Raw genomic sequence first — 26,388 nt, forward strand, 5'->3', positions numbered from 1 at the left:
TGCAGGGATGGGGCACCCACAGCTCTCTGCTTTCCTTTTTCCCTCGTGTAGTACTAATGTAATTCAAACCAGAAAAGGAGCAGTCACATGGGGTTATATACAACACAGGCCAGAAGTTTCAGTAGCTTTCATTTTGGCTTTCTAATTCTGAAGTGGTTGTTGATTTCCTACCCTCAGTGTAATGAAGCAGGGTTGTTTTAATACATGCAGCAGCCTTGGGGTTTTTTTGTGCACGCGTACAAAATGGTTGAGGTTGGAAGAGAACTTGTGGAGATCATCTAGTCCAACCCCCTTCTAAAGCTTGTCCACCTAAAGCATGTTGTATGGTGAAAGGATTTAGGGAACAAGAAATGAACAGCAAGAAGTATACTTACAGAAGGAGGCTATTTAGCCCTTGTTGTGGTGAACCTAATAAACCTTTAGCCTTTTATTATATTTGGTTCCTTGTATCTGCAGTTCTGTCTGGGAGTGAATTATACTGAAGTAGTATAGTTGAGAGGAATTAGATTACCCAGCAATAAAACAGGCTGAATGCAAGAGCTGAAAGGGCAGTGTACGCTTCATTGAAAACAGTAAGGAGAGAGAGTACCGTCAGACAAAACATATGAGTTAAATAAAGATGTCCTAAGGGAGATCTAAAAGGTCTAACAATTATTTTCATTTCTTTCTGGAATTATTATCTAACTTAAGATTATTTTTAGGTGCTTCTTTTGAGACCGGGCTGCAATCAGTTGCAGGGAGCACAGAAGTGCAGCATCTTTCACTGAGTGCAGGTTACAAGCAATAGGTGCTTCACCCAGAAGGGTTAATCATAGAATCACCAAGCTTGGAAAAGACTTCCGAGATCATCTAGTCCAACCATCAGCCTACCACCTCTACTTCCCCACTAAACCACGTCCCTTAGTACCAGATCTAAATGTTTCTTGGACACCTCTAGGGATGGTGACACCACTTCATCCCTGAGCAGCCCATTCCAGTGCCCAGACATGCTTTCCTGGCATCCAGCCTGAATCTTCCCTTGTGCAACTTGAGGCCATCTCTGCACGTGGGAAAATCATTTCTGCTGCCAAAACACCTTCCACCTCTTATTTAAAAGAAGCTAAAACACATCCCTAATGTAAAAGCCAAAGTGTTGATGATCTCCTGTGAGAAGACAGCAGAAGAGACCAGAACATTGCTGGTGCTTTTCAGTAGGACAAAGTAAGGGGAAATATGCCTGGATTAACTTGGAGGCAAGTCTCAGCCTCTCCTGTAGAGGCAGAAAGCACCAGTTGTCAGTGGTCATTGTCAGTGTCTTGGAGGAGATTTCCTTCTTTATCTAGTCATGCTCTGGCTGCTGTAGATGTCCATCTGGGGTGCATTGGCTGTTTGGACTCGAGTTTCTGCATGGAAAATGCTGCAGAGGACCCAGAGTATGCCAGTGGCTCCCAACCATGGCTGATGGTTGGGCTTGTGAGAATGTGGTATCAGAGCAAGAACACCAAAGGCAAAGAGAATCCCTGTACAGTGCTGCCAGAGCAGGTGTGTGAGCCTGCTCCAGTCAGTGTTCAGGGGTGTGTGTAAAGGCTGACACCATCACCACTCCTTGTGCTGTACCATGGGCAGGGATGTGAAGTCAGTGCTTTCTCTATCATTCGGTGTGGCTTTATATTGGGCTGGAAGTGACTCCAAATGTTTGCAAGTTTCCCAGGGGCCCATGGCACTATCTGCTCAGATAAATACCAATAAAGGTCCGACGCTCTTCTATTGGATGCATGGAGAAGCCTCAGGGGTTGGAAGCCTGGCCAAGCTTCTTTGCTGAAGACAGCTGCTGTTGTCTAACCCTCTTCTGAGTCCTTCTTTCTTTTCCAGCCTCTCTACAAGTGGATATTGTTCCAAGTCAGGGGGAGATCAGCGTTGGAGAATCCAAGTTCTTCTTATGTCAAGGTGAGTGATGGCTTATGGCATCAGGTGTCTGCACGTCTGGGTTTGCTGGGAAGGCCGATCAGCATGATAGGCCTGAGAAAAGCTCAGGCAGCAAGTCTACATGCAAAGTTTCCCTCCCTCTTTCCCTCTTTCCCTCTTTCCCTCTTTCCCTCTTTCCCTCTTTCCCTCTTTCCCTCTTTCCCTCTTTCCCTCTTTCCCTCTTTCCCTCTTTCCCTCTTTCCCTCTTTCCTTCCCTCTTTCCTTCCCTCTTTCCTTCCCTCTTTCCTTCCCTCTTTCCTTCCCTCTTTCCTTCCCTCTTTCCTTCCCTCTTTCCTTCCCTCTTTCCTTCCCTCTTTCCTTCCCTCTTTCCTTCCCTCTTTCCTTCCCTCTTTCCTTCCCTCTTTCCTTCCCTCTTTCCTTCCCTCTCTCTCTTTCTCATATTCCCTTACTTTTTATAAGACTAAGTAGCAAAGGCAACCTGTGGTGTTTACTGGGAAGAATAAATATACTCTCCCTTGAGAGCTGGCAGCAGAAAGCAGCTCCAACAGACAGCTTTTAGATGGAGAAAGAAACAAAACAACAAATGAAGTGTTGCCTCTATGCTCAGGCAACAGCCACAACAATGGCACTTTGCATCCTTCCACAACTCTTAGGTCTTTTGAGTTTAGGTTTAAGCTTGGTTTTTGGTTGTTAATTTTCTTCCAAATTGTATCTCCATTCAATTGCTGAGAGCAGTAATGGGAATACCAGGTCACTTGAGAGTCATTGCCTCAGCAACTAAGGATTTTAATGCTGCTGAAAATCTTTTTCTGTGACAAAAGTTAGGGTTTGTGCAGCTCCCTTGCTCCCCTAGGCTGTTCTCCTGCACCATGCGGTGCAGTGCTGACACGTTCCATGTGCCCCAAAGATGTTTTTTCAGTTTGATGGTGTTTTTCAAATTAGTACTTGCCCTCTTCAAAGCAGCTGGCCTGGTTTCTGATTGGAGGAACTGGTATGTTGGCACCCCAACATGATAGCATCCTGGGACACAGCATATTGCAAACAGGTGATGTAGTGAGCTCTGGGAGCAAAATGCCCTCAGTTCCTCCAGAGCATACCAAGAGGAACAGTGAGGTTGTCTCATCAGGGGATGCTTAACTGCAGAGTAATTAGTTAATGTCTGTGCTTTGAAAACCAAAATGTACTCTGAGTAAGTGCTGTTGTGATGATGCATACCTTCAGAAAGCTGTGAGATCAGTTAAAGCCCCTGCAGTAATGGGAACTTGTCCCAAATAACAAAGCCATGTGGGGGAACGCGGAGAGATGAGATACAAGAGAGAGGCAGCCTGCAACCAGTTAGAGACAGTGCTTACTTACCCTGAATGCAGCAGTAGGTTTAATCTGGTGAATACCATAGCTGCCACTACAGCAGTGTCACAGTTCTGGTACACAAAGCAGCAAATGCACATATCTGTCAAAAACGCAGCAGAACTGGAGCAGGAAGACTTAGCTTGTTTTTTTGCTCTCAAGCTGACCAACATACATAGTGGAGTGGCTGGGACGTGAGATCCCCGGATGCATAGAAGGCCTTTCTGAAGTGAAATGAAATTGTTGCCCTTTAGATTTTAAGAAACAACCTAACATAACTTTTGCAGGACAGCAGCTGACCCTTCACCGTACTGTGAGAGAATTTTTTACTGGTTGTATTAAATTCCCTACTGGTTGTATTTAATTTCCTGTGTGTGTATTAGTTGGGAACTCACTTTGGTTGGCTTTGTTTTCTTTTTTTCTCTGTAGTGGCGGGGGAAGCCAAATACAAAGACATTTCCTGGTTTTCCCCTAATGGTGAGAAGCTGACACCCAACCAACAGCACATCTCAGTGGTGCGAAACGATGACTTCTCCTCCACCCTCACCATCTACAATGCCAACATCGATGATGCTGGCATCTATAAATGTGTTGTCAGCAGTGTGGAGGAGGGAGACTCTGAAGCCACCGTCAATGTGAAAATTTTCCGTAAGAACAACTGCAAAACTACTTCTTGTTTTTCCCTGCACATACATGAGGCAAGATTAGGAAGGGGGAAGCACCTCACCTTCCTAGAAAAGGCTGTTAGTGCCAAAGGGGAGAAAAGAGGTTGTTGAAAAGGGCGTGTTCAGAAGATTCTTCTCCTTTCTTGGTATTGAGGAGGAAGTGAATGTTGAGACCTTTGCTTGTCAGGTGTTTACCAGCTTGTCTACTGTTTAAATTCTTCTGAAGGATGGGAGAGCAAGGGGCAGAAGGAAAAGATTCTAGTGCATCATAAATGTGTGGGAGGAGAAAGTGTACACGACAGCTTCTGTGGGTGACAAACACGTTATGAGAGCTGGGCTGTTAAGTTAAATGAGGTTCTGATGTTGCAGTGCAGTGTGTTGAGTACAGTGCAGCTGTATCTTCCCTTCTGGAGCATACAGGTTTCTACAGAACAAGCCCTCTGGGGTTTCATTGCTTTTTTTTCAGTCTTGAGTTGGGTTGAGTTGGGAACATGGCTTGATGTGTGCTGAAAAAGCTGCAGTGACTTTCTCCTTTCATTGCTTTCAGAAAAGCTCATGTTCAAGAATGCCCCCACTCCTCAGGAATTCAAGGAAGGAGATGATGCTGTGATTGTGTGTGATGTGGTCAGCTCGCTGCCTCCTACCATCATCTGGAAACACAAAGGCAGGGATGTCATCCTAAAAAAAGATGGTAAGGTGCAAGGCATCCTGGTGCTTGCCCATTTAGGGGTCAGATGTCCATCTCCCCGCAGGCTCATACTGTCATGTACCCCTTGTAGCAGTCATGAGAAAGAGAGGGAAGCCATTTGTACAGTACCCAGTATCTTAGGATGTGAACATTGTTATTCCAGGTGCTTTGATTTGGTAATGTCAGGAATATAATGTTCCCACAGAAATGGCCATCAGGCGTTGACACTGCAATAGAAGAATGCTAGAAGCATTTTTTAGATTAAAAAAAAACATCAACAAAAACCAACAGGACAGAAAAGCTGCATGCTGTGATGCTCTACTCTGTTGTATTCCTAAGGAAACAGGGCTGAAAGCTCCTAGCAAGTGTTTCCCTTTGTTTCACAATGCTACAGACTGTCTTTCCCAGACTGGTGTTTCACAGACAGTGAGGATCCAGTGCCTGCCTCCAGCTGAGCACTGGTGCTTTAGCTCTCTTTCAGTTTATTGCTGGCACAAGGGAACTGTAACAAGACTCAAACCCTTCCCCCACTGGACTAGAGGAGCAAGTTTTAAAGTGATTCTTGTCTGATATTTATTAAATGTAAATGTGTTTTATGTATCTTTATCTATTTATCTCTCTGTACTTTGAGTATAAAACACAAAGCAATTTGTCTGCTAACTCTGTCTGGTTTCTTTCTTGGTAATATCAGATCTGATTGTAGCACCATCTCCATTATAATGTGATGTGAGTTTCATTACATTAAGCCTTGCCTCCAACTCAGGAAGGATGAGGGGGAGGTGAGGAACCTGTTACATGCAGTGAGCTTTCCTGAGGATCTTTGGATGAACCTTCCTTTTCTCTCTTCTAGTTCGGTTTATAGTGCTGTCCAACAACTACCTGCAGATCCGGGGCATCAAGAAAACAGATGAAGGGACGTATCGTTGTGAGGGCCGCATCTTGGCTCGTGGGGAGATCAACTTCAAAGATATTCAGGTCATTGTAAATGGTGAGTGGCTCAGAGTTAAGAGCAGTAAGTGACAGAGATCTGTACCACCTGCACTCCAGACATCTGATGGAAATGTGACTCCACATTCACAACAACAAGTTTCTGTCTATCAGCTTACTAATCTTTCTCTGCTGTGTCAAATAAAAACATCCACGATTACCAAATGTGTATAGGAAATGATTATATTCAGGGTAAGTTTATGTGCCTCGTGACTTAGAGGGGTGTTGAGGCTTACAGGTGGTTTTGTTGACTGCACAGGTTCTCTGTGCATCTCTCCATTCCCACACCAGTTGCTTTGGAGAGCACATACATCAAACCTGATGGTTGAAACCTGCACGTTGCAGTTGAAGGGGTTTGAATCACTACTGACATCTGTCTATATTGAAGAGATTTAGTTAGACTTCCAGGCTTCATTCTTGCTCACATCTTCTGTCTCCCCTTTCTAACTTCAGTGTGGTTTCCTTCTCTTCTAGTACCTCCTTCTGTGCGTGCCAGGCAGAGCACTATGAACGCCACTGCCAACCTCAGCCAGTCTGTCACCTTAGCATGTGATGCTGATGGCTTTCCTGAGCCAACCATGACGTGGACAAAGTAAGATGTTGTATGCAGTGTCCTGATTCTTTGTGAGCATGGATGTTTTCAGTAAGGCCCTGGAAAACCAGGCAGGAGGGGAAACCTTTTAACTGCAATAACGTGAATCATTTTTCCTCCCAAGAGAAGGAATTCCTCCTAGCAGGGAATTGCAGTTAGTTTGGGTTGTGAATTAACGCTGATAGGCAGCGAAGCACTACACCACAGCTCTTCTCTCCTACTGCTGGGAAGAGATGGAGATACCTCTGACACTGAGTTTCAGTGTAGTAATGCAGTTCTCATTAACATAAAACCTCACAAGCAGCGTTTGGCTGCTTCTCCTCCCCAGCACAACCAGTGTGCTTTGTGCCCTGCAGGGATGGAGAGCCAATAGAGCAGGAGGATAATGAAGAGAAATACAGTTTTAACTATGATGGATCTGAGCTGATCATCAAGAAGGTGGATAAGAGTGACGAAGCAGAGTACATCTGCATTGCTGAGAACAAGGCTGGCGAGCAGGATGCCACCATTCATCTCAAAGTCTTTGGTAAACTTTTGCCTGCCAAAAACCCTTTTTCCCCCTCATGATGCTTGTTTCAGATATTGCTGCTTACAGGCAAGCTTCATTCTGAGCAGCAACTGAATGAAGACTGTTTTTATTTTTCTTTTCAGCAAAACCCAAAATCACGTACGTGGAGAATAAAACAGCTATGGAGCTGGAGGACCAGATCACACTGACCTGTGAGGCATCTGGGGACCCAATCCCTTCCATCACATGGAAAACTTCCACCCGGAACATCAGCAATGAAGAGAAGGTACCACCACTCCCAAGACCCCTGGTCATTTGGGCAGAGATCAGTGCTGCATGATGGAAACAGGAGCATGGTGCTTCCCCCCTCCATAGTGAGAATGCTTGTGGTCCTGCACAGGCTAACTGTTGAAGGGCCAGCTCTGTGGCTGAAGTAATCCCATGGGTGTCCTTTTGTACAGAGAGCCATCAAAGTTTGTAAAAACTGAGACCGTGCTTTTTAATTCCTGCTTGCATTGGTATGAACTGAATTGGCTTGCAAAGCACTAGGCCCTGGACCCTTTTTGGAGGAGTTTCCTGAAGGACATAAAAATACTTCTGAAAGGGTTTCCAAGCTGAGAGGTGGGAATGAGTACCCTGATTCTAGTGTTGTCCATGCTGTCATCGTGAAGGTGATACCATCAGGGAGAGTGGTAGGTGAAGAGGTGTGGGATGTTCTTTCAAAAATGCAGTGGACCAAAATGAACCTGTTAATTCATTCTTGCCCTCCTGTATTGTATGCTAACTCTACACATACTTGAAGCACAAAAGCCTGGCTGCCTTTGTGTTCACTTGTTTTGTTGATCACATCAATTCCATTTTGTTCTTAAAAGGCAAAAATAATTAGCAGTTTTTCTCTTTTAAAAGGGTGCTATTTATTTTCTTTTTTTATTGTTGGCCATAATTCCCCTTTACCAGAGAAGATTAGGATGCACTTTATTACTCTGGATATTGTGTAATTGTTATGTAATAAGTTGACAGTTGTGAGCTGAAGAAAACTTAGACACAATTTAGAGTAGGGAGTTACTGCTTATTAACAGTGTTATAGTGACAGGGTGCTTCGAGGCTGAGCTAACATGGGAGTATCAGGGGGTCTGACTCGGTATGAAGGTAGCAGCTGAGAACCTGGAAGTCTTAGGGACAGCAACTGTCAGTCATTTATAGAGGTAACCACTCTTAGTCATCCACAATCTGCTCCATCGCCTCCTAAGTGAGCTTTTTATATTGCCCTCATGATGTCAACTCTTCACTGTGTTGTTAGTGTGGGACTTTTTAATCAGGGTGCCCTCTGCAGAGAAATATTAGTATATTCTGTATTTGAGGGTTTGTGTAGGTCCCTGCAGCATTTCAGGAGAGGTTCCTGTTGCCTTTGGAAGCTGTTGGCTTGGTCTCTTAGCACAGTGTGACTGGGGGACCTGTTTCAATAGGAGAAGGCTATTTGTGGTCTTTTCTCAGTCTAGAAGGGTGATGGGAGGAGTTAAATGCCTCTTCTGCTTCCAGCACTAGGAGTTAGATCGTAGCCAGGGAGAAGAATATAAGACCTGAAATAAGACTCAATCAAGTAGAAGTCTGTAGGGGCGCCTGTTTGCAGAGAGTCCTGTCTGTCAAACCTAATTAAGCTAATGAGACCTCAGTGGCAAAACTGCTAACCATTTTTGAGACTCTCATATATCCTATATCCTTTCTAATACAGTTAAATCCGTGATCGGTATTAAAGAATGACATTCGATGTGCTGGTAGTATCTTGGTGTATGGGGAGAAAACCAAAGGTTTGAGGTATCACTGTGTTGTTCATGTATGGATTCAAACCTTTAGGGCAAAGATTACTGTCATACAACATTCACTTTCTAGGCAGGATTTTCTTCCCTTTCTCTCATGTGATTTTGTGGGTTTTGGGGTTTTTTTTTTTTGTGTGTGTGTGTGTTTTTTTTGTTGTTGTAGGGTTATTTTTTTTCAATTTAAACTTTTTCCTGTTTTCTATCTCATCTTATAAGTTTGAGTGAATGGTACAGACTTCCAGAAAATTCTCAGGACAGAGTAGCTCTGTTGGACATTCTATGCTGTGTACCCTTTACGTGATACACTTTGGTTGTGAATGTAGAAACACATTATTTAGGAGAAGCTTTTCCCCTATTGAAATTCTTCTCTATCTGTACAGTAAAAGATAGCAAGAGCTAGAAGCCCTAGAAAGTCATTAGCATAAAGCCAAGCCATTGCAAGTCATTTTATCTTTCCTCAAGCATTTATCGGTGCACCATTGTGGGGAGGAAGAATGTGGGTTTTTTTGTTACCAGATGTAATGCTGATTTAAGCCGGTATACCGTATTCCTCATCACCTCCAGTATATTTCCTCCCCTTGTAAAAGATGTGTCAGTGTGCATAGTTTGGGTGTTGTACATTGGCATACCCAAGTTTTAAGATTCCCATGGCAGCAGCTGTGGTGTGTAGCCATCAGTACCTGCATCACATTACCATTTTTGTAATGGCAAGTTGTCCTTCCCAAATGGAAGATGTGTGAGGTTCTCGATTCTCCTCTGGGGAACCCACATAGTACAGAATTGGAGCTTGTACGTCTCTTGGTCTTGGTGAGGAAGAGTTAAGATAAAACTCTTCAGGATGGAGGTTCTGGTTCTGCCTTGTCCCTGTACGTACCAGCCCAGTACAAAGAGGCAACGAACTGGGGGAGTGTGGGAGCTGGCTTCTTCCCTCCTTCATCTTCCTGGAGACTGACTCGTGCTGCTCACCACAGGCTGGAGCACATCTGTTCTTTTTACCCCTCTGTGCTGGTGCTGTAGAACCTCTGGAGAAAATTGAGAGGGGCCTTGCATTGACATCAGTGAGGTGGTCCTGACTAGTTCTGGTAGTGACTGGTACATGAAAAGGGGACAGTGCTGAATTCTGATGGTGATTGTTCTGTTTTCAAGGAACTTGTGCACAAGAGGAGGTAGATATGTAGAAATAATGAGATACGGAGCTTCTGGGCAGAGCCCCTGCTCATGCATGTGTTGATGAGCTTTGTTTTTTCCTCTGGAGAGCACCTCGGGCCTCTAATCAGAAGTAAATAGCCTGCGTTTGTCAAAGACTTCATAGAACCAGACTGTCTGTACCATTTGTTAATACTGAAGTCTCATAGTTTTCACTGCAAGCACTGTGGAAACAATACTGTGCTTTTTATTCTCATTTCCTTAACTTTCATCTACATTTCTGTAACATCACTCTTGTGTATGCTGTTATATCCACATGCCAGCAGTGCTTGTGCCTCACATTCAAAAATGCTGTTGTGGCTGTGATATTAGCAGGTGATTTTTGACTCCTGAATTGAAATGGATCAAGCTGTGATTGAAACAGACACTAGAAGAAAAAAAAAGCATCTGAAATTCATAGGGAAAAAGGGAACTCTGCAACTTTTGTTGCTGTGAGCGAGACTGAACCACAGTCCACAGTGTTGCTGTCTGTCTCTGAATGGTGAATGTATGTTTCTGGGTAAGGTTTGTGCATGTTTGACCGATGCCTGTTGCTTAATTGTCCCAAGCCTGGTAAGGATTGGGTGCACGTATCCCTAATGAGCTGGACATGACGAACTGGAGGTTGTCTCCTGTGCAGGGGCTCAGACTGCTGCAGCACTGCGCAGCTGAAGGACTCCTCCCTCTCACAGTATGCATGTAAACCTGTACAAATGCATGAGCACATGAATGATACCAGACTTAATGGCAGTCGGCGTGTCCAGGTGGCAACCAGCTCAGTAGCTTATCTTTGCAATTAAGTGACCTCGGTCATCAGAATTATTTCCCTTGGAAGCCTAGACATGTTTCCAGAAATGATGAGATGTGACAAGGGAAATAGTCACAGTATTTAAGAATTGAGGCAGAGAGAGGGTTTTGGTGTTGATAGATCAATTTTGAGTGCAAGTCTAAATGGAAGTTCTGTTGGGAAATGGAGATTGCGATCACCCCACACACGAGATACACAGCTTGGAGCCTGCATGTACACAGAACGTAGCGTGGTGCTTACACAATGATACCTGAAAGCAACCTTTGATAAACTTTTATTGCTTTTTTTTCTCCTCTTGTTGTTGTGTTCTATATCTGTTCTCTCCAGGCTTCGTGGACCCGGCCCGAGAAACAAGAGGTATACTCTCATACCAGACCTTTAGCAAACTTCCTAGTTGTTTTTATTTTTGTTTGTTTTTTTGAGCATTACAGATTAACAAATCTCTAGTCCAGCAACCACGCCAACTAAACCAGCATTAATAATACCAAATACTTTAAATACCAGTACCTTAAAGAAACAGCTAATAGTGTTAGAAGTTGCTTGGCATGTAGTTGCACATTTTTGGATGAGCAAACTAGCTGTGTTGGAAGCGAGTAATCCTGGTTGTCATTTCAAAAAAGGGAAAAAAAGTGCTGGGGGAGGGAGAAGAAAGGGAAGGCAAATCTGCAGCCTGACCAATAGAGCTTCGCCATTTTCTTCAGTGCTACACGTGTGGATCATGTCTCTTTTCTGGAGTTTTAAGAATTAGCTACTGTGTGTATTCTGGGATGGTATTTGTTTTCTGAGATAGCCTCTTCTGCTCCCACCAACTCATCTGTTTGCTCATGGCACCTCTTCAGTTTGGCCTTCTCTTAGAGGATAACTGCATCATATTCTGTTTCAAAATCAATGCCATTAAATCTTTCAGAAGTTATGTTTTTTCCAGAAAATGCTCCCACTTAATTATTGTCATCTGCCTTTCATCTTCAGGAGTCAGTGAAGGGGTACGGGATAATACAGTGCGGTTTGTTGCTGTTTTCTTTCACATTCAGTACTGTTTAAAAAAGGAATCTTCCTTTCCGAGACATGATTAGTCATGAAATCAGAGAAAACTAATGCTGCAGATGCATTAATCTTGTAAACCGTTCCTGTATGGAAGAGTACATTTTTCAACCCCATTATTGCTAATAACTTTGAAATATGTGCCCTCTTCAGCTGGGGCCGTGGTCCTGATGGTGGTGTTGAGAAATAATCATCTGCCATTACATGCCCCTCACTGGTTTCACTGATGAAAACATTATCACCAGTGGATGCTTAAAAACTCAGTTGAAAGCAAAATTGTATCTTGTTTACATCCCTGATTGGTGATGCCTTCCCAACAACTGGGAGTAAGCTCAACTTTGCAAATATGAAGAGCTACAGATGAGTTAGTGAAGTGCAAGCACATAGCTAGGAGAGGACACCTCACTCAGGAGTTTGTGGCCATGGTCAGGATTTCCAGGGTTGTGGGTGAGGAAGACTCTGTTAGATTGGCATGGATGCTTTAGTCCAAGAAAGGACTGAAAAATCCTACAGAGAAGAAGGGTGCAGATGCATCCCCTGCCTGTCTCAGCTCTTCCCCTTCTCACTGTATTAACGTCTACTCGAGTTGTTTATGTAGTGACCGTGTGCCATGTGGTGTGTGGAATTTGAAGAACACCTTTGTGCATCTCAGCACAACCTGTAGCACTCGTCAGTACAGAGCACCATCACACACTGTGCAGTGGTGCCTGCTATCATAGAACCATAGAGAGGCTTAGGTTGGAGGGGACCTTAAAGACCAGCGCCCAGCCCCCAGCCCTGGGCAGGGCTGCCCCACCAGCTCAGGGTGCCCAGGGCCCCATCCATGGCCCTGCTAAGGTGTGAGTTATTGCTTGTGTCTCTTAGGATGTCCCACCACTACTGAAAGCTTACTGTGCAAAATTGTCTAAGCCATGGAAGTTAGGTGAAGGGACTACAAATGTCAGTAGCTGTGCTCTCGGGTTTCTACCTACTCCACATCTCCAATAGCCAGGGACTGTTGGTATCTGATGGTCAGAAATAGGAATGAGGAGAAGTGGCAGCATGCTTTCTTGCGTGGAGATTGTTCTGTCTGAAAATTTTTCCCTGAGGTCATGTGTAAAGATAACCCTTTACCTTTACACATGCCTTTTCTGTTAAGATATACAGCCTCATCTTCAGGATTGGTTATATTACTGGTAAAGTTATTGATTCATCTGAACTGTCTAGCACTGTTTTGTTAGAATTGAATCCTGGAGAGGCAGGTGACACAGTGTAGAGTTATCTTTGCTGTAGGGATCATGGGCTGATATATTGCTGTATGTATAAATGTAACTCTGACCTGATTGAGTCAGACCAACAGGATAGTCACCTCATGAACTAAAAGAAAGCAAAGAAACTTTGCAGATCCAAAGTCTTTATGTTTATGGATCCTACTGCAATAGTTTCAGAAGTGAGCTGGGTTTTGGCTGTGTAAGATACCACAGTGGACTAATGCAGTGTTGTGGGATCCTCTGCCACTTCTAGGAAATACGTTCTTGAAATAAATGTCAGTTTCCAGCAACACAAGGGCACCAAGTACAGGAGAGGGCATAGAGTTTGTAGCTTGTGGCATTGGCTGTAGAGGACCTCTGTGTGTGGTAGAAGAAGGAAGAAGAGATGTGCATACTAACAGTTTTTGTGTCAGAAGATAATAACTTTCTTCATTTGAAATTTGACTAGCTCAAATGAACTGGTTAGTATTGAGAACTACCAGAGGTAATAACTTTTTTGTGTGTAGAAACTTAGTCTCAGAGCTTGAGGTCCCCAGCTCAGAACAGAAAGATGCTTCAGGCCTGCAGGATCTGAGCACTTGAGGTATCTGAAACATACTTTGTGCTACAACTCAATGCACCCATCTGTGTGATTTCCTCGAGGTTTATCCTCATAATCTCAGTACTTGTCCCACATCTTTCAAGAAGAAATGTGCTCTCGGAGCACTAATTGTCTGAAGTGTGGCAGTCCGTGGCAGCAGGGTGCTCAGTTTGTCGGCTTGCATCATGTTGGGAACAGGATGAGAAAGCTTGTCCTTTAAAGCTTCCAAGCCAACCACGTTTGCAGGAGATCCAGCATGGAGGGTGTTTGGTTTGGATCCCTGGGTGGCTGCAGTCCCTTTGAGCAGATGACAGTCTGGATGTTGTGTTCCTTTGCTCTCTCTCGTTGATGTCTCTATACTCTCCTGGTTGTGGGAGCAATTTCTGAACTGGCTTGCAATCAACAGGGTTAGCTCTAGAATTTTCTTAGAGCATCACAAGACCTTGAAGCAGGTTGTCTTTAGAAGGGTCCTGTAGTTTGCTTGCTCTGTTTGCTGTACCTGTTTGGTGTTGTGCTCTAGTGAAAGCGCTGAGCTTTCATTTTGCCTGATTCAGCTCTGAGATTTGGATCTGTTCCTACTTATGCCATTTCAAGGATGCTGAAATAAAACAAGTATCAGTGAGAGAAGATTGTCTCAAATTCTCTGAGTGGAAACAGTACTAGCTATGAAGGTTTTCTGCAAGAGCATCCTGGCAAAAATGCTTTAACCAGAGCTGGATCTCTGCAGTTGTTAATCTAAGCAGCAGCTTGATGTTATTCAGCTGTCCTCAAAGACGTAGCAGCATCTGATACTTCAGTCCTTCATTTCTTTTCTTTTTGTTCCCGTTACCTGAGTGCTTTGAATAACCTGTGCAACAAGGCTGAGTTGCTTTAGGAAGCACTGTGCCCATGGTTTCACCTTCCAAGTGCTGAGCACTGGAGGGTTGATGTGAGGTAGACTCGCATTTGTTCCTGTCCCTGAGCTGCAGTGCTGCCTGCTGCCCAGCCCCTGACTCTCTCTTCCTTTTCTGCCAGACTCTGGATGGGCGCATTGTGGTGCGTAGCCACGCGAGGGTGTCATCACTGACTCTCAAAGAAATCCAGTACACAGACGCCGGAGAGTATGTGTGCACAGCCAGCAACACCATCGGGCAGGACTCACAGGCCATGTACCTCGAAGTGCAGTGTAAGTGGGAGGTGGGCAGGGTGCGTATGTGGGGGGTCAGGTGGGCAGAGGGGGATGGTGTTTTCTGATGAGGTGGAGGCACCTACAAGTAGGGAAATCTGTACTATTATTATTTTAGTAGTAGTAGTATTGCTATTGTTACTGTTATTATTAGCAGAGGGCATGTGAAGCAGCTCAGTCTGAAATAATGCTGTTAGAGTTGCGTTTTGCTGTGTGCACACGTGCAAATGGTTGCACTCGTTGGCTCCAGCAGAGGTGCTGTTGGCAGCCTCAGAAGATTATGGGCCATGAATCTGCTGTGGGCTCATTCATTGAGTGTACCAGCGTTGCACTTCCCCAGGCGTGTAGCTTGCTGTCTGCTTATCCTCCCACACTGCATGAGAAACAGCCTTTGGTGCTGAGCAGTCTTCTTCCTATGTCCTTCAACAAAACACCACCACCACCAGTAGCCCCCTGAATGAGAAGACTGTCCCATATCCCCACCTTGGTTCCTTTTCCCACATCAAGGAGTCCTTGCAGTGAGGTTGACTGGGCTCCTTCAGAAGTTTTTCTGGATCACGTTGCCTTCACAAGAACATTTCTTTCAGATGCTCCCAAGCTTCAGGGCCCTGTGGCTGTCTATACTTGGGAAGGGAATCAAGTGAACATCACCTGTGAGGTATTTGCTTACCCCAGTGCTGTCATCTCCTGGTTCCGGGATGGACAGCTGCTTCCCAGTTCAAACTACAGCAACATCAAGATTTACAATACTCCATCAGCAAGCTACCTGGAGGTGAGGAAAAACACAAAGGGGAAAGGGGATATGCAGCCAGGAAGGCTCAGTGCCACCAAGTAATTTGTTTCTGTTGTTGATGAGGCCCAGTTTTTCATCAGGGTGCCCTGCTAGTGGGTGGCAGGTTTTGCAGTATTTCTGGCACACAAATGCAAAGGGCATCAAGTCATGGGATACGCCAACCCCTCTTTGTTTTTGACTTTCTGCCTACTGTAGTTTTCCCATCTGTGGGCAGCCCTCCATGGGAGCACATTAATTTTATTGTACTTCTCTCCCCAGTAAAATACAAATGGCATTAGCAGAGTGAAAAGTGCCTTCTGATCCAAACATGCTCCTTAATTTCTTCCATAGGTGACACCTGACTCTGAAAATGACTTTGGGAACTACAACTGCACTGCTGTGAACCGTATTGGCCAGGAATCCTCAGAGTTCATTCTTGTGCAGGCGGGTGAGCATCCCAGGCAGGGAGATAAGGAAATGCTACTTTCTTGCTACTCTCTTCAGGTTGTCCTTTTTTCTTAAAGGAAATATTTGATTTTGGAGAAAGTACTTGGAATCTCTGACCTCTTAGAGAAGACACAAAGATGAAGGTTTCTATACTGTCTAATTAGTATGCTTAAAAGCTCTTTGAGGACAGTGTCAGGTTGTCCTTGTCCTCTCCTTAGTCAAGTCATGACAAGAGTGCTCTTGGTGTTCCTAGTTTTCTGCTTTCCCTGCCATCTGGGGCAGCCCTTGCTTCCAGATGTCTAATGTATCACTGGTTGTTTCCCCTTTCTCCCCCAGATACTCCGTCCTCTCCTTCTATTGACAGAGTGGAGCCCTACTCTAGTACTGCCCGTGTGGAGTTCGATGAACCTGAGGCCACCGGTGGGGTGCCCATCCTCAAGTACAAAGCAGAGTGGAGAGCACTGGGCGAAGGAGAATGGCATTCAAGACTGTATGATGCAAAGGAAGGTAAGATGGAAAATTAGTATTAAAAATGTTACCTTCTCTGTCTGCATCTCAAAACACCCTTCTTTCCCTTGGGGGTAAGCCAGCATTAATGCAATTTCAGTATCTACACTGAGGCCCCACACCCATTCTTTAACATTTGTTTTTAGTAACAGCTTGGTACAAGTAGAGTGCTGATTCCCTTTGGTGTCTACTATGAGCTCCACTACATCTCTTCTAGAACATCTGTGGCTCTGTCCCTCCCTAATCAGCTCTTTCACACAGAGCTGGTAGCTCTGACCTTTCTCTTTGCACTGTTTTTGTAGCTTTGTTACATGGGTGAAATGTGTCAGGAGTGCAATAGGAACATGCCATTTATGATTGACTTGAGTCTTTCTTTGCTTTCTCTCTCTTGTTTCTGCAACAGCCAATGTGGAGGGCACAATCACTATCAGTGGTCTGAAACCTGAAACAACCTACTCGGTGAGACTGTCTGCAGTCAACGGCAAAGGTGTGGGTGAGATTAGCCTGCCATCCGACTTCAAGACACAGCCAGTTCGTAAGTAAAACTGAGACCTTCCTCTGCTTCTTTGGTTTCTCTTTCCTTGCATCTTTCCAGGGTGTCTGTCGTGCATGGACAATGCCTTCTTCTCCTGCAGACCTTGCCGCACCCTTTGTTTTGTTGAACTTTTTTGACTGTAGTGAATTTCCTCTCTAATTAAAAATCTTATTTAAAAATGGGAGGCAGGGAAGTTATTCACACTGGTCTGTGCCCTGGATTATAGGTATAAACTGTGTTATGTCGAATAGAAGTGGTTATGTGATAGAGAGTTCAGCAGTGTTGTAATAAGAGCAAGAAGCAATTTCAGAAGGGGCATGGTAATAAAGAATTTGCTTGCAAATCAGAAATCAGTAAATTCAACAAAGGAGCCTCCATGAACTATGAAGAAGAGGAGGGAGGGTGATTTTCCTGCAAATTACTCCTTAAAGATGTTCATGCAGTGCATGAAATTATTCCCATAACCTCTTGCCTGCTTTACTTGGCCAATCTTCCACTCAGATGGTAAAATGCTGTGCCATGACACGTTTACTTTTCTTCCTGTTTCAGCCCTTCACAGTTCCTGGGGTTCTTCTTCCTCATTCCCTTCGTGTTTAGATCTAGAGCGTGTTCTTCTTCCCTCCATCACATCCACACCTTTGAACCTAGTTCATAACTCTTCTGAAACCACTGTGCAGGACTGTCTCCTTAACTCAGAGCAAGCAATATTCCTATCTCATATATATGCATGCTTGGAGACCCTGAGATCTGTGCATGGTCTTGAATTCATCTCCTAACCTCTCCCTCACCAGAACTGAGCAGTGTGGGGCAGTACACATGCCTTGCTGCTTAGCAGGTCCTGTGTAGGAATCCACATTGCACACCAGCCCTCGTGCTTGATATCCAGTTTTGTTGCAATAACTCCTATTCCCTCCCCTACTCCATAGGGTTGGATGTGGGACATCTGGTGGTATTTTGAATTTCCAGCTCCATATTCATTGTCTCCTCATCTCTTCTACATTTTTTTTTTTGTTTTGTTTTTGTGTGTGTGTGTATCTCTGTCTCTTATTTTTGTCTCTGTTCCATCCATGGAAATACTGCAGGTATCCCTCACTCACGTAAGTGCCTTTCTGCATTTGTTTTGTTCTTTTTTCTGTTCCTGGAGTGTTATTCTAACACACATAGCTGTTAATCTAGTGCCTTTTTTCTCCCAGGTTCATTAGAAATGAAGTAATTGGTACTGCCTATTTCCTAACAAAACTGACACTAGAATAGTCATCCTACTCTGGGTAATCCTGGTCTTTTATAGAACAGAACTGTGGGTTAACATCTGTCTTTCTTGTACAGCATGCAATTCAAATAGTTCATGTAGAGTGCTTGTCTAATAATTAAGCAGTGGTTATGTAGGCTGTACTTCACAGCCATGCAGAGTGCTGGCCAGCATCTCCACTGCCCTTCTGTGGTGTTGGTTTGAACTCCTGGGAGTTCTGGTGACTGACGTGTTCAGTGATCCTACATTACAAGGAAATTGTTTGAAACAAGGATTTAGAATACAAAATGCAGGTTTGACAAAGTGTCACGTCCTGAGTTGGGAAGCAGTGCTTCCATTGCTTGTGCTTTGTGTCCAGGGAGGTTTGATCTGACAGTCTTATTGTTTTGCTCTTAAATTGCCCTCCTTTGGGCAGCATTTTAATAGGAGTCACCTCCCATCCTCACCTTCCTTTCTTTCTTTAGCAAGTGCTGCTGCCCCCACCTTCTGTTTAGCAGAGAGTGAGTATGGTGGAAGAGGTTGTCCTGGTGACTTTGCTCTGCATGCATCTCCTCACTGAGTGTGGTGCAGTCTGTCTAACATCCCTGGGTACTTTCCTTCTTTTCTATGCATTTTTCTTCCCTTGATTAAGAACCGAGTCTCCTGGTAGAGGAACTGCAGATGAGTACAGGTTTGATTTCTAGGAGAGGAAAAAGTCCCAGACAGCTCCCAGGTGTGCTGCCCTGGAGCAGAGTACAAGCCTGTCCTTGTGAAAGCTCTTGTTATTGGCCTTCGATTTTAAGATTTCTAATCAACTTGTGTTCCACTCCATGGGATGTGCTTGACTTTCGTGGTGTGAGGTTGAATTTCTCGAAATCCTCATAGCACAGCAAAGAAAGAGACTATTTCTTAGCTGAATAGAGGGGAAATGATCAGCAGTGATGGTGCTTCTGTAGAGCAGTAAAGAAATCACAACTCATGTTTCTCGTGCTGCATTTGCCCCAGGACTTTTGGAATTAGTGACATTCTTCTTTGTGCTTATTTCCCAGTAATGCTCGTATTTGGTGCTTGTACAGTCTGTCTTTGCTCTTGGAAGGGAGCTGCTTAGCAGTGCTCCTAAGGGGCTTTTCATTTCATTACCTCCTCTCAAAAAATGCCATATTTCCTCTTGAGAATCCTAGTGCTTAGCAGGATGGCAGTGTGAACCAGGTTGCTGTTCACGACCAAATTAGTCAGAAACACTGTAGCTGCCTCTGAAATTAGATTCAGAGCTTCAGAATTCATCAGGACAAAAAAGCCTCAGCAGAGACTCTTGGAGCCTGGTTTGCTGTGAGACCCCACCCAAGCTGGCTCCTTTTCCCCTGGCAGGGGAGCACAATTCTGCAGTCCTTCCAGGTAATACTTATCTGCCATAAGGATTCAGTGTCATTCTCATTCTCTCTTTGTTAGGCTTTCTCTTTCCTTCCTATCACCCCTGCTCCATGCCTCTGATAACTTATTTTCATGCTATGCTTCACCTTTACATGTCCTATCTATCCTTCATGTTTCCATAGCAACTCAGCCTCTTCCTGCATCAGAAAGCACAGACCCACCAAGTGAGTAGATGGGAACTGCTCCCCTTTGGTGCAGAGTGCTGCTTGTTATGCTGTAGCCTTCCGTCAAGGGAATTAAGGCACGATGCTTTGTTGGTGTGATGTCTGTTAACCAAGAACTGGACATTAATCTGTTACGTGAGCATGTAGCTGTTAAAATGCAGCACGGTACCACTCTGACTCTTCTCCTTACTGCTGTCCTGCCAAGCATGCAGTGAAAAACTGACATATGAGATTTAGAAGAAACAAGGGGAAAAAAGGAAAGGTGCTCATTTCCAAAAGGAATGTGTTGATTTTTAGAGGTAAGGCCACCTTCACAGGAGGGATGTGGAATAGATAATCTGCTGATTATGAATTTAGAGACAGACCGTTAATATTGCAGCTTTCAGTGCTGGATGTTGAAAGAAGATGCAAATGAGTATCATAAAGGAGAGAGGGCTGCAGGGAGAGGGAGTGTTGCTCCTGTCTGGCCTGTGTGAGGATGTCTGAGCCTTCACAAGAAGTCAGTATCTCAGCTGGGAGCAGGATTTGGGTTCCCTCTGTCCTTGCTCAGTGCCTTGTTGGTGAGATTCCTTCTGATACTGAGTCAGGAACAGATGCTTCAGTGCTGGATCTGAGCAGTCTATGAGAATAAAGCTTCAATTTTATAGTTAATTTGAAGGCAGAAGAACCATAGTGAAAAATGGGATTTAGACTAGCTGTTCAGAGTTCAGTGACCTTCCTGACACAGAGGACATGTATAAATCATGTGATTTTAATCACCACAGAAGCAGGGATTTTTCCTTTAAGGGTGAAATCAGATGCCATAGAGAATTCAAGCAATTACTTGCCATATAGACCTGGAATACGAAAAGCAGTCCAGAAAGACATAGGTTTATGTGGTGCATGTGTGTGTTCTCAACAACTAATAATTTCTACAAACTCCATTTTTTTCTTTTGATCTGCAGTAATAAAATGTGTCTGTGAATATGGCCTTAAAGATAACGACCTGTTTGTTTACATGTTGTGCATTAGAAATGGCCCATGACCTCTAAATGGAAAATAATAGAAGCACAAAGTGTGATTATTTTTTGTTTGGGGCCGAGGGAACTTTGAAATGAAGAAAGTGTTATGTATGATTGGCACGCTGCATGGTTGTACATACAACATGACATGTACTTTTAGCTGCTGATGACCACGATGGGCACTCTTCTTGTTCTATTTTTCATGGATTCAATAAGCCAAACCTTAACTCCTGACACATCTGAAATGAGGTCTGCATTGCCAAAGAGAGCTTTTAATTCTAATCAGACATGGGGGCTGGGTGGAGAGGGAGAAGTGAGCAAGTAGCAAGTTTACTAACAATCTTTGTGGTTTTTTAGGAGGCAGATGCTCTGTTTTGGTTGTTCATCTGTGGGGCCAGGAGGTAGCCTCAATTGTGAGGGAAAATACTGCATTGCTATTTCATAGGACATTCTTTCTTCTTTAGAATGAGTGGATCTTTTTGCCCAGTAGCCTCATTTATATGAGGCAAAGGAATACTCATGGAAAAGACAAATTAGAAAGCAGATAGTAATTTAGGAAGGAAAGCAGTGCGTGGAGTTGGTGTCCTCCATTCCAGAAACTGTTTTTTTGTTATTGTTTTGCTTTATTCCTGTAATACAGTCTTTAGGGTTTTTCATCTCTGTGAGCAGTTGCTGTCATCCTCGTGCCATCTTAGTCAACCTCCAGTGCACCACGCTTCGTTCCTCACTGACAGAGAAAACCCTTGCACACCTGAACTCATGAGTGGAAATCACTGCATGTAGCTCAGTCAGTGCTCTTGAATACGTTGGATGGAGCTGGTGTGCTTTGGGTGGTAATTGTCAGTCTGACCAAATCCTTGCAGTTCTTCAGGCAAAAGCTCTGTCCTTGGAAATGTATATGCGTTGTAGGTTTTCCTTTTTCAATTACTGTTGTTAATAGGAAGACCTTTCTTTCTGCAGAAGGGAGAACACATCAATGTGAAATGCCAAGTTTTGTCTTCACTGAACTGCGTGGGCTGTGATTTTGACCATTTCACCTCTGCTGCCTGGACTGTTCCCGAATAACAGTGTGTTCCCTTTTTCTTTCCAACAGTCTTGTGGATTCCTTCGGCTGTCCAAGTCCTGGGGCACAGTCCTTCTCTTGAATAACTTTTGTTCTTTCCCTGACTTGGTATTAATGAGCAGTGATGCAGCTGTGCCTAACGTTCCCAGGGTCATAACCCAGCGCTTTCCGTTGTTTAATATTCTTGTGTTTCCAGGCAATTTTACTGTTTCCCCAGTGTTTCTGATATATACTGGCTAATTCAGTTTCTGTTTTATTTAGTCTGTAATTCTGTTGTTGATTTTTTTCCCTTGCCCATTGTTTACATCAGTTTTTTAATTTTTTTTGTATTTTCCATGTGACCTACTCCACTTTCCTTTCAACCAATCATGTGCGTGCGTATCATGTGCCTTTGTCATGTGGCTTGCATGGTGCTGATGATGTCGTCCTCGCTGGTGAACAGAAGGTAAAATACTTTGTTCTGATTGGTTGCCTAGATTTGGGGGGAGGATACCCTCTGGTCAATGACCAGAGTCCTCCAAATTCCATGGCTCCAAAGTCCTTCTACAGCCTTTTTGGAGAAGTTGCTCATCACTGTCTGCATGTGAAGAACTAAACTTTAGTTGTCTGCACCGAGCTTGGAGAAATCTTGTAGAACAGAATTACTGAGGTTGGAAAAGACCTCTGAGATCATCCAGCCCAACCACCCACCTACCACCAATACTGCCCACTCACCGTGTCCCTCAGTGCCACATCGTTATGGTTCTGGAAGGGACCACAACCCTACCTCCTCCTGGGCAGCCTGTGCCAGTGCCCCATCAATCCTGGAGAACTTTTTCCTAATATCCAACCTGAACCTCCTCTGGCACAACTTGTGGCCATCTGAGGGAGGAAAAAAAAAAAAGACAGAGCCCACATGGGTCAGTCATTTGCTTCTTTCCCTGACAGAATTACAGAGTTGGCATCCAAGTAATGCTCAAAAACATGGTTTTCCATTAATACCAATAGCTAAAACCCTTTTGCATCTTACAGGAGCAGCTTGACAACTGCAGACTACTGGGGCAATTGTACGATAAGGTGTTCAGATGATGCAAATCACCTTATTTCTCGTTGAGCAATATTTTAGCTCTCATTGCTATATGTCTATATACATACATTCATGCTATCCATGTTTAGTAGCTTTTCCAAAGGATTAGACATTCCTCATCTCTCAGATTTGCATATTGGTAAGCATTACGTTACGAGTTAAGAAATAAATCTATTGAGCTCAAAACCTAACCACAGCTAGGCCAGGAGATACCTTTTTTTTTTATAAGTTGTATATAGGCACACCCAGAGTAGATGGCAGGAGCTACACTTAGCAGTAAATACATGAGAAGTACTACTGCATTTTTCTTTCCAGAGCAGTTCATCCCTCCCACGCAACGTCTTAGAGCCAGGCAAAGGAATTAATCCAGGTCTGAACTCATTTAACAGGAGCAGTTACAGTAGCTGGGGATTTCTGTGAAATCAAGAAGCAAATGATTGACCCTTGCAGGATGTGGAGATGAAATCATTCTCTAAAATGTGGTAGCAAAATTATTTTCTGTAACACTGTATTTTTGAAGACTCCACTTAACACACTGTGCATAGTCTGAAGGGAGAGGGGAAGCCCTGCTTTTCTGCTGCCCCCAGTAAATAAATCATTTTGAAATCCAGGGAGCAGATGGCTTTTTGTTGTTTTTTTGTTGTTTGTTTTTTTTTTCCCTCAATCAATTAATTTTGAAGTGCCAGATTGTCTTGGACCACAACCAGGCCAGGGGTTGAGCTGGGGTTTGTCGGGAAAACAGAACTAACACCAGTAACCCTCCTGCTTGACTGCATGTGTGGAAGCAGCCCCTCTTCCAGGTTTTCTTCCCTTTCTAGGTGAAATCCTGGAGGGCTGAAGATGTGGTTGTCTCGTTTTTGCATGTTCTCTTTTTTGTTCCTTATTTCTTGCTGTTGATACTCATTTCTCTTGTGTACATTCTGAAAACTTCTACCTACTCTTTCTCACCTTTGTGTATTTATCATGGAGACTTTGATAGCTGTGATGTGTTTGTTAGTTTCAAATTGTGACTTTGTAGATCACAATCTAATCCCATTTACACAGTGGTCAGAAATGCAAAGATCAGCTTTTTGTTTGCATATTGCATAAATAACCACAGATAGTTTGCAACTGTATTCTCTGAGCCCAGCAAGGATCAGGATTGTCCTTTGCTGCCAGCTGGACAAGGATTTAAGCTGTTAGTCTCAAGTGCTGCAGTTGTCTAGTAACCAATTTGACCTGCTTTTCGGTAGCTGGGCAGAAAGACCACGTTTGGTGGGAGAAGAGAGGTGATGAGAGGCTCAGTGTAAATGGGAGATCCCCCCAGGCATGTAGCACACCTTTATAATGCTCTTTTGTTTTTCAGCCCCTTTTCCTGTATAGAGGATGCATGTCCTGTGAGCATGAGTTCCCTCTCTAACCTCTGGCAACAACCTTTTCTCTTCAGCTACTGACACTGACTCATTGTAGAGATGCTGACTGCTGGACTAAACTCCTTCCACTAAACTTCTTCCTCCTTTGTTTGAAACTACACACTAACCCATTTTTAATTTTTCAGCCCTGTATCTGGATGATATCTGCCTGATTAAGATCAATTAAATCCTATGTATTTAAGGAGAATATTCTTTACCAGGTTTTGGCACCGCTGCAGCTGTGGGTTTCAGCAGTTAGCAATGCTCTATATTCTCCTATTTGAAGAGAATTTTCTTGAAGCAGAAAGCACACCTAAGCAATGGGGAAAAGAAGGAATCAGGAGCTAGAAACTGTGCTGCTCACAGTGAAGAAAGATTTCAGAGGAGAAAGTTATTAATGCTTGGAATGGCTGCACAAGTGCAGCAGCAGCTCCAGCTTTCAAAATCCTTGTATCAGAAAGGAGCAACTTTCTAAAGGATGTTCGTTCCCATTTTAGCCTTGGTACTCAATCACTGAAAAAAAAATTCTAGCCTTATTAGATAAGAAGTCAGATTATTTAAGCACAATATTCCCTTATCGCTTCAACATCTATTTACCTATTAATAATTTTCTCTCTGAGATAAAGATGGCAAAGAGTACGAAGGAGATGTTGATCTTACTCTGTCTTGTTACCAGCCAAGTCATTTATCAAGTCTGTCAAAATAGAGGCAGAAGCCAAGCACTGCTGCTCATGAATGTTTCAGCACACAGGTGGCTTGGTGCCCAGCACAACAGCAGCCCATGGGTGCTCCTGGGAGCTACTTTCTTGCATGAGGGAAACGGTGAGCAGGACTTCTGTTCCTGCTTTCATTTAGTTCTTGGGTAGAAGTGTTGACACAGTTATTTCAGTAATAGCTTCTTCAACTCAGTATTCAAAATCAATAACCTTGGCAGTGATCTTTTCTTTCAGGATTGGGGGAAGAGAGATGATTGTTGGGTTAATCTGGTATTTTTGTATCTGGTATTTTCAGTGTGCCTGGGTAAGGTACCCCTGCTCATCTAGAACTCACTTGTTCACATTTAATTTCCAATCTCTTCAACGCATTCCCTGCTTTCATCATTCATAATTCCAGGAGAAACAGGGGCTGGGAAGAGATTCTCAAATATGCAGCCTCAGTAAGCTCACAGGAAAGACAAAAATCCCCTCCTTTGTACAGTAGATGGCAGATGTGGTCATTGCTTACTGATGAAAAAGGAGCATTCCATCCTTATGTCTTTAAGAAAAATAACTACTTTGTGAAACACAAATGTATGTCTCTTACATCAAAGCACTGTGCATCCACAGATTGTAAGTGCCTTCTTGGAACAGCTGATACATTAGCTGGAGTGTGTGTTAGCCTGTAAGGAGATGGAATTAATCTTAAGTTGCTGCTTCAGTCTAGGTTTTGCTATTTCTTATTGATGTTTCACAAAAAAAAAAACAACAACTGTACTTGATGTACTTGATTTCTTTCTTTAAATGATTTCCTTCTGAAGATCTACTTTGAAAGATATTGGAAGTTTACCCTTTTTCTGGCCAGTGAAAGCTGCAGGTGCTTTCTGTTGGCAGCTGAATGCATATCTACATTCCCATAGCTGGTGCTGCTGGCCAGTGTTGATCACAGTAGAAGTACTACGTTATCATGTCCTTTCCCTTCTAGAGCAACACAGCAGAACTAGGTTTGAGAAGTTTTATTCTGGGCAACAGGCTGAGCTTTAACATCACAATGTGACACTGGTGGCCTGGTTTTGATCGGACTCTTTAGCTTAAGTGTCACAGTTTCAGAGTTTGGGTCTTGTTCTCTTTGGGATACATCCAGAATTGGTCCATCTCTTAATTGTGTATTTCACTGTGCTCCAGGGCGTCTGTCAGCACATGTTTAAGACAGACATCCAAATCACAAGTGGCACTGCAAGTAAAGACAGAGGTGCTTTGTCAGAGCCATAAGTCAATATGAGCTAGGATGGTAAAGTGTGTGCTCACCATTCACAGACCTGTAGAAAGGTTTGTGTTCTCTGTATTTGAATTCCCTGTGGCCAGCTCTAAAATGCTCTCAGATAAGCAAATAGAAATGCTTTTTAAATGTCTCAAGTCTGTCTGATTGGCAAAACAGAGTGTGGGAGGTTTGTTGGGTTGGGTTTGGTTTTTTTTTTTGTTTTTTTTTTTTTTTGCTTTTTTAACATTCAGCCACCTTAATTGATATATAAAATACAGTGGGGATTATG

At 43.7% G+C, this 26,388-nt stretch overlaps 1 protein-coding gene across 8 annotated transcripts in view; it reads left to right on the plus strand.

Annotated features, from left to right (window-relative positions):
- The window catches only part of NCAM1 (neural cell adhesion molecule 1), an 81,410-nt gene that overhangs the window by 35,545 nt on the left and 19,477 nt on the right, over window positions 1-26,388 (plus strand). For 3 of the 8 annotated variants that reach the window (XM_065738378.1, XM_065738376.1, XM_065738371.1), the window contains exons 2-14: window positions 1,852-1,926; window positions 3,682-3,900; window positions 4,465-4,608; window positions 5,456-5,593; window positions 6,067-6,184; window positions 6,541-6,710; window positions 6,836-6,978; window positions 10,830-10,859; window positions 14,388-14,538; window positions 15,126-15,310; window positions 15,662-15,758; window positions 16,094-16,264; window positions 16,668-16,799. In XM_065738378.1, coding sequence (XP_065594450.1) covers window positions 1,852-1,926; window positions 3,682-3,900; window positions 4,465-4,608; window positions 5,456-5,593; window positions 6,067-6,184; window positions 6,541-6,710; window positions 6,836-6,978; window positions 10,830-10,859; window positions 14,388-14,538; window positions 15,126-15,310; window positions 15,662-15,758; window positions 16,094-16,264; window positions 16,668-16,799 — 1,773 coding nt within the window. Of the gene's footprint in view, window positions 1-1,851; window positions 1,927-3,681; window positions 3,901-4,464; window positions 4,609-5,455; window positions 5,594-6,066; window positions 6,185-6,540; window positions 6,711-6,835; window positions 6,979-10,829; window positions 10,860-14,387; window positions 14,539-15,125; window positions 15,311-15,661; window positions 15,759-16,093; window positions 16,265-16,667; window positions 16,800-17,881; window positions 17,897-26,388 lie in introns of all 8 variants that reach the window. The other 5 variants (XM_065738375.1, XM_065738370.1, XM_065738377.1 and 2 more) reach the window with 3 other exon arrangements.

This window comes from Cyrtonyx montezumae, unplaced genomic scaffold (genome assembly GCF_038088225.1).
Source record: "Cyrtonyx montezumae isolate F1298 unplaced genomic scaffold, pur_monq_1.0 scaffold_22, whole genome shotgun sequence".
NCBI lineage: Eukaryota > Metazoa > Chordata > Aves > Galliformes > Odontophoridae > Cyrtonyx > Cyrtonyx montezumae.